Consider the following 10,786-nt stretch of genomic DNA (forward strand, 5'->3'; position numbering starts at 1 on the left):
CTATAAAAAGATATGAACTTTCATTAACCACTATACATGACAGGGCTGGTGCCTGAGGTTGGAAACTCAGCCTCTAGTCCTGACCACTGGCTTAGAGGGAATAATTAGATGAGCCAGATGGTTAAAGCAAGAGATAAATTTTCACAGATTAAAATGATGGATGGGTGACACAGCAAACAATACCAAAGGTTCAAAACCAGCCCTGTCACCATAGAAAAAACAGGTAAACATAAGTAGCTTATAAACATAATCCAGTCGTTTAAAGATGCCAGATTTTTTTTTTTAGAAAAAGAAGGCATGACGTAACACACCATACTGAGGGTGAGAAGCTCCAAATATCTCCCAATTATACAACCACATATACATATCTATAATCAGTAGTACCTCGGTTTCGTAGCATCACGGTGTTCGAACACTTTGTTGTTCGAATACAGTTATTGAGGTGTTTAGACACCAAGGCTCACAGGAGCAGGGATTCCTGTCATATTGATGGGAATCCCTGCTCTAAACCATGTTCCTGCACAGTGATATCCTCCCTCTCAAGGTGGCCAGCGCACTTAGCTGCATAGGAGACACGCCGGCCACCCGGGTAGGGAGGATGTCATAGGAGGATGCAGGAGCTCGGGTCACCCCTAATATGCTGGCATAGCTGGCAAGTTCACCCTGCACTGTAACGCCCCCCGCCAGGTTGGCGGCATGTCTCCTATGCAGCAGAGTGCGGTGGCTTCCTGGAGAAGGACATTACTGTGCAGGAGCTATGAGGACAGTACCCACTCCTTTACAGTAATTAGTGGTGCACAATGCACTGCTACTTCTAGTCTTTACACTCTGTGGGTCCGGTGACCCATGGAGTGTAAAAGTCGAAATAACAAATTTACATTGTTCCCTATGGGAATACACAGCTCAGTTCTCAAACTGTTCGGGTCTGGAACAGCCCTCCAGAACCGATTAAGTTTGAGAACAGAGGTATTACTGTATATGGATATGAACCACCATGGTTTAACTATCTGCTGATTTTTTATTTATTTACCTGGGAAGGGGAAGAGAATGGCGGGGGTGGGGATAATCCTTTTGACCTACTGCAGGCAGTAGTGGGGGAGGCTCCTGCGGTAACCCTCTGAGATGCAGCAAATGAGAAAAACGGGGACGTCCACCCGGATAGGAAGTCCAAAATGTGAAGGAATTACAGCTCCAACGAAATTTTTGTTAAAAAATTCCAAAAAGTCTTTATTTCCAAAGCATATTAAAATAAGCAAATTAACAATAAAAACAACACGCCAACGCGTTTTAGGGTCAAGCCCCATATTCATTTCATAATTATTTTGTTGGAGCTTTGATTCCTTCACATTTGGGACAATCTAGGTTTAAGTACACACATGATAGATAACACACTAGATTACAAAACACATGAGTAAAGGTCCTTTTAGACAGACAGATCAGTGCCCGATAGGAGTGCCAATCTAGTAGATTGCTGCTTATTAAAAGGAACTTTTAAAGGCTCAATTATTTATTAAAGGCCTCATTCCCTGTTTACATTAAGAAATTTACGGCCAACTAATGATTATTTTCGTTGCCTTATGATTCCAGCAGTCAGCTGACAACACGTATTTGCTAGCTGATTGCTTGGTCTTATACACAGGGCAATAATAACCCCCTGTAAAAAAGCCCTTAAAGTGTAACTATCATTTCTTAAAATCCTGCCACCGACATGTCTGTTCTGGCATGTGCTGAGGAGAGAATCCACCCGCCAACGCCTTTTACTGTATACACTCTAAATGCAGTCAACGGTGCTTCCAGAAGAATTCCATCCTTGGCGCACGCCTGAAAAGGCATGACGGTGGCTTTTAACATGCTCCTGGCACCGGTGCCCTCTGTTGATGACAGGCAAACATTAAGGATGTGTTTGTTTTTTTAAATGTTTTTACATTAATTGAGAAGTCCGGCGAATATTTTTATGAAAGTATTGTATTGCCCCCCAAAAGTTATACAAATCACCAATATACACTTATTACGGGAAATGCATTTAAAGTGCTTTTTCCCTGCACTTACTACTGCATCAAGGCTTCACTTTCTGGATAACTTGGTGATGTCACGACCCGATACCCAGAGCTATGCGGGCTGTGGCTGCTAGAGAGGATGATGGCAGGGGGACACTGAGGGACACAGGGCACTGGAGGGACACTGAGCATCCCTCTGCCATCCTCCTCTCCAGCAGCCACAGCCCGCACAGCTCTGGGAGTCGGGTCATGACATCACCATTTTATCCAGGAAGTGAAGACTTGATACACTTGAATCCTTTAATTGGCAGCAGCCTGTGGCTTTATCAAGAACTGCAGGGCTACTCAAGCCCTGGACCCAGCACCGTTACATATTGCAATAACAAAATTGATCCTCCCCTGCTGTCTATTCTAATATATTCTAATGTAAACATGTAACACCCTGTGTAAAAGTGCCGTGCAGGTGTAAATCTGTGCAAGGATTTATCCGTGTCAGGCCTCCTTCACATGCAAATTCGAATCCAATATGGATTCAATACAGATGTAGACCACAAAAAAATCCAGACTACAGATCTGCATTTTTCAGTCCCCAAAGCACTTACGGTCATGTGAAAGAGGCCTTAGTATGCCATATAACTCACCCTGGTAGGGAAATCCATCTAAGTAGTGCCAGAAGTGAGTCTACCCCAGAATTTCTGCAGTGTATTTTGCAGCATCTTTCCCCCTTGGGATAAATACACGTAAACACGCCCTAGGGATAAAACACTGTATTTGGTATTTACTGCTTGAATAGGTCCCACTAAATGTATGGACAGAGCAACTATATAGCAGCTTATGTAAGTGAATGGGGCCGTGTTATGATCACAAAATGACTCCACTCACTTACATTAGCACAATCCCTGCTGTGTTACACTCTGATCTTTGCGTGACCCATGTTATAGCTAATCTGGACATATACTTTTAGCCTAAAGTCTATGGGCATGTCAGAATCTATTCCAGGAGATTTTTCTGGTGCATACCCTGACAATGCATCACAGACATGGTGTGAATTGAGCCCTGGATAAATAAACATGACATACACATATATATCTTTCTCAGGCAGATCCGTTTGATTGCAGTATGTGGATTTCTCCTAGAGAATCTACCGCACAAAATGTAACAATTAAGTAAATAATTTTAACCTCCTTAATACTGATGTGAAATGAATTATTCTGAAATACTAGGCAAGCTATTTTTTTTTTTATTCTCTTTTTTTTTTTTTGCGCTTGGTGCGGTGTTTGATTATTATTTGTTACTCGTTAATTCAAATCACTAGTATCGTGCTTTGCTTTTTTTTTTTGTTAGTTGAAAAAGAAGTGTAAGTATAAAGGAAGCAGATGGTCCCTTTGTGATTGAAGGAAGAAAAAGGGTTTCGAGAACAATGCATGAATAGGTGTAGTCTAATAAAACACTCAGCCACCTGCTGCCAATGTCTTTCAAAAAGATTCTGTTGCATATTTCGAAAATTAACAAGCAATGTATCCTTGAGTTTAATGAAGAAAGAAAAAATGCTAATTCGGAAGATATATATATATATATATATATATATATATATATATATATGTTGTGCCGATTGTTCATCTCTTTGTCTTTACAACCCTTTGTTTTGCTTCTAGGCTAACCAGTTTATAAATCTACGTGACCTTTCCTTCCATAATCATGTGCGTTCTGCATTATATACCACTATATTGATCATTCAGTTGCTTTACTTTCCATCTCCTATGTTTTCCTGGATTCCGTGCAGCACGCTGTGTGTTTATTGTTTACTGTGTATTTTACGCTGTGCTAATAATATGCTTTATTTGTTTGCCAGGGATTTACTCTTCAGTCAGAGTATCAGAATCTTATCAGCCCAACATCTACAGCAGCCCAGGTTGTTACTCAAGCAATGGAGTATGTCCGTTCAGGTTGTAGGAATCCCCCAGGACAGGCCATAGAATGGAACAGTGACTACTGCAGTAATGGGTGAGTAGACTATCAGCACACTCTAGTGTTCCACTCCTGCTATGAAATATTTCACAACATTTAGATGTGGAGAGATTCATTGCATCCCAGGAATGATTACATTTGGTTTGCATTTGTGTATAGAATTACAGTAAAGGGAGGGTTTCTGAAGCAGACATTGACAAATAGACCACATATTTTTCATACTGGTTATAGCAAGGTTGCGTAATGTTTAAACAGTTTTATGTATGAAACAGGCGCATAGTAATATGGAATAAAATATGTGAGTATTTGAAGTGCTTGTAAATTGTAATATGCATTAATATAAAATGATGTCTAGAGATGAGCGAACCGGGTTCGGGTTCGAGTCCATACGAACCTGATCGTTCGGCATTTGATTAGCTGGGGCTGCTGAACTTGGATAAAGCTCTAAGGTTGTCTGGAAAACGTGGATACAGCCAATGACTATATCCATGATTTCCACATAGCCTTAGGGCTTTATCCAAGTTCAGCAGCCACCACTAATCAAATGCTGAACGTTCGGGTTCGGATGGACTCGAGCATGCTCCAGGTTCGCTCATCTCTAATGATGTCACATAGAAGAGTGACTAGGAGGAGGATGGTAGGACCCCCATACTGCAAGGCAACAGTCCTTAAGTTCAGATGTGACCAAGGTGTTCTACTAACTAGCTTTCTGTAAAAAGTGTACAGATTCTAATATAGTAAAGGTAGTATTTAGAGACGAGCAAACCTCGAGCATGATCAGATTCATCCAAACCCGAACGTTTGGTATTTGATTACCGGTGGCTGAAGATAGTTAGATAAAGCCCTAGAGAGTCTGTAAAAACATGGATACAGCCATCCAGGCAGCCTCAAAGCTGCATCCAATTTCTTCAGCCACCAGTAATCAAATGCTGAGCATTCAGGTGAGAATTGACGCTCATTGATTACTTATAATGGTGCGTTTACACGAAACGATAATTGGCCCGATCGTACGATTACCGATGTCGGAGTAACGATTTTTTTTTCATAACGGTCAGCGTTTATACGGTACGATATATCGTACGGAAAATTAATTTTGCGATCGTTTTGCGAACGCTTAAGCCTATCTCACACATTGGTTAAATCGCCGAACGACTGTTCACACGGAACGATTTGCGATTTTTTTGCGAACGACGATTTGATAACATGTTGAAAGATCAAAATGAGCGATGTATCGTTCGTCATTTGATCATTCGCTGCGTTTACAGGTACGATTATCGTTCGAATTTGATCCTTATCGCGCAAATTCGCACAATAATCGTTACATGTAAACGCACCATTATGCAAGTCTATTGTTGGCCACTTAAGTTTTGGGTTCATCATATTACACTGGTAGCTCTAAGGCAAGAAGAACAGTTTAAACCAGGGAAAGAAGTCTGGCATAATCAGTGCCAAAGAGTTCTTCTTTAGGGTAGCTTCACACGTGTAGGATTGGCAGCGGATTTCACACTGTAAGTTTGCAGTGAAATCCGCTGCGAGTCCTGGTAGTGTGAAGTCCAGTGGGGTTACATACCTGCAGTGTAATTTTCATTCTGCTGCAAGTATGTAACCTGGCCTCTTTAACCCCATGCCGCCACAGCTACATGTGAGACTCACGGCTCCCATTCAGTGCTGCCATGCTGATGGGGACCTCCGGGAGCCTCACATGCAGCTGCGGCGCCGAGCAGGTAATGTATGCTCCGGGCTGCAGGTGTCGGGGGGTTAAAGGGGCCGGGTTACATACTCGCAGCGGAATGAAAATTCCTCTGTGGGTATGTAACCCCCTTGAACGTCACACTACCAGGATTCGCTGCGGATTTCACTGCAAACTTGTAGCGTAAAATCCGCTGCGAATCCAGTACGTGTGAAGCTACCCTTAGGGATCCATAAAAACAAGCAGTTCAGATGTGCTTAGTATGCTGTCGTGTATGTAATGCATTTCCATTTTTCCATTGATTTCCATTTGTAAAAAAACGGATCAAAACGGATCCATTTTTTTTTGACGGACACAAAAACGTAGCTGACACTAGTTTTGTGTCCATTAACAAAAACGGATCCCTTTTTTTACAATGGAAGTCAATGGAAAAATTGATCAAAATAGATGCAAACAAATGCATCTGTTTTTTTCATGTTTTTTTTTTTGCCAAAAACGGATAAAAAAATGGATTGCAAAAACGCAGTGTGAACCTAGCCTTATTCAACTAATGATAGTGTAGTTGAAAACCAAGCACTTTCTCTATACATTTTAGTGTTCTGTGGGACCACATGACCACCCATGAGACTTTCTGTGTCCCACTTGGTCCATCTAGTCTGCTCTTTTAATATTTCCTATCCTATTACTGTACCTTAGGAAAGTATCATCAGCCTTGTCTTATGGTCTTATAGAAGGCCTGAAGAGAAGATGAAACTATAAGCAAAAAACACTTAAAGGTGTTATCCAACAATAAAATATTGAGTGTATTTCAATATTATGTATGAAAATAAATAGTTAATCAATAGCAATTGATTAAAAAAATTAGTTTGAGTTATAAAACCTGCAAGTTCCATGCTGGCTCATAGACACCTTTGTACATTTGTATATTATATACTTTCTTTATGCACATCCTTAAGCCTATATCTATATTAATTAGAGAGAACTAAAGAGAAAGAGAGAAAGAAAGAAAATAGATTTGTCTGTAGCACTATTTTGCTTTCTGTTTACATATTTGGGCTTACAAAAGTGCGAGAAAGAAGCAGAAATAAAGAATAAAATGGCGGGGACAACAAGAAGAAAATTCCAGAAAATTAAATCCTATAGCACTGTGTATTAGTGAGATCTTTGGAGCTGTGTGTAAGAGAGGCAGTAGAATGTAGTTGTGGTAACTGGGAAGTTACTAAGGGCCAGACTGCAGTGCCCTCCTGGAAAATACATTTTGCTGGTCACGTGATCCCACTGGGAACCACCTACAAAAAGGGAAGGCACCCAATCTGTAGAGAGGTAAAGAAGTTGGCTAAAAAGGGTGAAAATGAAACTGGATAGCAGCTGTTTCTACATGGATAGTGTTAAAAAAGTGTTGTGTATTACTCCAGTAATTTTTAATTTTTTTTTTTTTTTCCATTTCTTAGGATAACCCTTTAAAAGTGATTCTGTATCAACCAAACCACTAGTTCCATCCATTTGATGAGAGTAAATCCTTACCGGTCATGTCTTGTAAAAATAGGCCCGGTGCCTTGGCAAAAAATGATCTTTTAGGCTATGTTCACACTACGTAAAACTACGGCCGTTGTTGCCGATAGCAACAACGGCCGTAGTTTTTGTGCAGTGCAACACAGCTTATTGAGCAATGGGATCCCGGCCGGAGCGTACACACATTGTATACGCACCGGCTGGGATCTGTGCGGCCCCGCAAATAACTGACAGGTCAGTTTTCTGCGGCTGGAATTCAGTGAATTCCGGCCGCAGAAAGACCTGTCAGTTCACACAGTGAAGCGAGCGGCTTCGGCTGCTTGCTTCACTGTGTGCCATGGTAAGCTCTGATGCGCGCGCGCGCTGATGCGCCCGCATCAGAGCTCTGCGGCTGGAAAGATCACCCGGCCGGTACTTACGGAACGGCCGGTCTCTTAGGTAGTGTGAACATAGCCTTATTCTGCCGCGCCTTGTCATACTGGTGTGGCCTAGAATTCCTGTGCCCCAGGTCTGCGACGCCTCTCCTTTCTCCTTCCCCAGCCTCGTCATCATTAGGAACACCCCCAGGCAGGATTTCTATTCATTGCTCGTCTAAACAGCGCCTCTGTGTCGCTATAGCCCATGTGCACTGTTTAGGCAAGTGATGAATAGAAATCCTGCCTGGGAGTTTTCCTAATGATGAGAAGGGTGGGAAGAAAGAAAGGAGAGGTGTCGCAGACCTGGGGCACAAACACTCTAGGCGCTGCAGATTAAACGATCATTTTTTGCTCTAAACAAGGCACCGGCACAGTTTAAAAGACACAACCGTTAATGATTTAATCTCATCAAATGGATAGTACTAGTGGTTTGGTGGGGTGGGTTGGTGGATACAGAGTTGCTTACACCATAATTTATGCTGACCACAAATTGAGGGGTGGGATTTAGTTTTTTTTCCTGGGAGTGCTTTTTAAATATGTAGATACAAAAAAACACAAAAAGTAGTTTTAGTATTTGTGAACAAACCCGATTTATAAAACTTGTCTTCCTTTTTCCACAGGAACATGCAGCGGGACAAAGCACTGTACCTAACCTGAAAGTATAAACCACGCCGAGAGATTTCTTTCAGAAGAGAAAAATGCAGGGACAACCCTTGTCAAGGCTCGCATTTCGCGACCATGGCAATTCTGCAGTTCATTAGAAAATACAAGTTGCTAAGCACTTAGGACATTTACATTTGTGGACTATCCACTCTGGGAAAATAGTCTTGCTTCTTCTTTTCAAACTCCTCTAAGTAACATGTTTCCCCTTCTTTACCGAAAGAAGATTACTAAAGAAAATTGGACCATTCATATTTTATATTGGTTTTGCTGTGAAGTGCTGCACTAGTAAAGCTGCCTTAGCAACTGTAGTCATCTCAGATTAAAGCATCCTGGAGTTCCCATTGGTTTTCATAAAGGTTGTTTATATAAATCTACTAAAGACTTTCGAAATGGCTTGATGTAGCACTCATAGCAAGGATGTAAATAGCATGAGTGTCCATTCTCCTAGAGTATAAAATGTGGATGTCGTGTAGCTAAATTACAATTGAAATCCGGTACATTCTAGGTGGTAAATTTTTGGAAAAATGGTTATGATTGGCAAACATTCATATTTTTGCTTATTTTTAAAAATGCCTAATATGTCTATATTTTCAAAAATATTTGGGAGAAAAAATCTCTCCACCGAGAAATTGGCTAATTGTGCTCCGGGCTATACAGAAATCAAACATGTTTATTTTGTACCGCATTAAAATGGCTTTTTGTATCACTTCTTGTGTAACTGTTAGTAAATGTCATTATGTCCCACTATGTATAAAACCTGCCAAATGCTTATATGTTATTTTACTAGATGCAGAAACAGATTGGAAACAGCTAAATTGTAACCTTGATACTTGGCTATGTGTTATATTGTTTCTCCATACTGTGTCTGTATTTAATCTTTTTATTTTATTTTTAATTTTTTTTTATTTTTTTTAATTAAATGGAGCCTGTTGCGCCTATTTATGAAAATAATAAATCTATGTGTTTGTAAGTAATTTTCTTAGCTTTTTAAATATGTTTCTTTGATGTTTTCACATTTTTGCTGGAAAAAATATATTGTTTCACAATTCATGTGAATTCATTTCCTTTCTACTGTGACATTCAATAAAACCAAACTTGCGTTTTTAAACGATAAAAAAAAATAAAAGTGATCAAAAACTTCCCGTTCTTATTCATATTTTCTTGGTTCGGAAAGTCAAGTTAGACAGGTAGAAAAAAAATTGTATACTGGTAACAGACAACAATGTAGCAACTGTTTATATTTATATAGAGTAGTAAAATTATATAAGCCCCAAGAGTAAACAAGAGGGAAAAGATATGATTCTGCCTTTTAGTTTTCAATCAGGTTTTGGCTGTGGAACTTGGCAAGAGGTAGTGATAAATTGTTCTTATAAGCTCCTATGATCACACGTCAAATCTAGTGAAAGAACTGTGAAGCATGGAAAAATGCCCTACTTGTGCTGTATTTAACATGAATATGAAAGGTCTTTTGACAAATGGGAGAATTCCCCCAGGCCACATATCAGTCAGAATGTCTTTTTAAGTGAAAAGCAAATGGAGGAGAGATGGCGAAACCACATCTTCTAAGATAGATCTGATTCCATTGAAAAACTTTAAGATATTTATATTACCAGTGGCATAAATGGGGTTTTATTTAAGTTGTTCCTATTTAAAATACAATAAAATACTTTGAAAGTATTATCAGATTATTCAATTCTTTACATATACTACTGTATATCATGCTAAATCCATTGTGTAATAGTGTAGTATACATAGCACCAGGTAATAGTATAGTGTGATGCATGGAGTCTGACCTAAAGAGTTGTGAATCTTACTGTATTAACAGTTATTCCCTCTTGTATTGTTTGCCGCTCCTAGATAAATATTAAAGCGACCATTCATTTTGATGATTATCCGGGTCATGGGAGTTGGACCATTATTAACCTCTTATTTATGGCCATTTATATGATTTCCAAAATCTAATTTATCATCTCTTTCTTTTGGGCTATGTTAATAAGAGCCAGTGGACCCTCATTTAAGAGTCTCGAAACACAGGAGTAGCCAGATATCCCTTCGGGAAGGACCCAGCCAAGGGGTGGCTTCTGTAGGGAAACCACCATATTAAGTGGTCCTATAAGTTAATGTGATGACAAGGGAACCAAGGCCAGGTATCCATCCACAGAAAGCTGTTTCGGGGTGTTTCGCCTCATCAATGTGGAGCAGGATTCTGGCTAGATGGGAGCAATGCCTAGTAGAGCCATAAGAGAGACAATCACTGATTCCAGGGAGACCAGCCAAAGATAACGCTGCTGGTTAAAGCACTCAATACAGTGAAATCCTAGGTGCATTGCTCCCTGAGAAATATGAATATGCAAAAAAGAGCCTGTGGAGCCTCATTTAAGAGTCTTGAAACAGAGGACTGGCAAGATATCCCTCCGGGAATGGCCCAGCCAAGGGGTGGCTCCTGTAGGGAAACCACCAAAACCACCATATTAAGTGGCCCTATAAGTCAATGTAATGACAAGGGAAAAACCAAGGCCAGGTATCCATCCAGTGGCTTT

At 40.3% G+C, this 10,786-nt stretch overlaps 1 protein-coding gene across 1 annotated transcript in view; it reads left to right on the plus strand.

The window, feature by feature from the left end:
- Positions 1-9,779, plus strand: part of TOX (thymocyte selection associated high mobility group box) — a 249,488-nt gene extending 239,709 nt beyond the window's left edge. Inside the window, exons 8-9 of the mRNA XM_069960009.1 lie at positions 3,850-4,001; positions 8,204-9,779. Coding sequence (XP_069816110.1) covers positions 3,850-4,001; positions 8,204-8,240 — 189 coding nt within the window. The 3' untranslated portion in view covers positions 8,241-9,779. The remainder of the gene's footprint in view (positions 1-3,849; positions 4,002-8,203) is intronic.
- The last annotated feature ends 1,007 nt before the right edge of the window (positions 9,780-10,786 follow it).

The sequence above is a fragment of the Dendropsophus ebraccatus genome, chromosome 2, assembly GCF_027789765.1.
Source record: "Dendropsophus ebraccatus isolate aDenEbr1 chromosome 2, aDenEbr1.pat, whole genome shotgun sequence".
NCBI classification, from domain to species: Eukaryota; Metazoa; Chordata; class Amphibia; order Anura; family Hylidae; genus Dendropsophus; species Dendropsophus ebraccatus.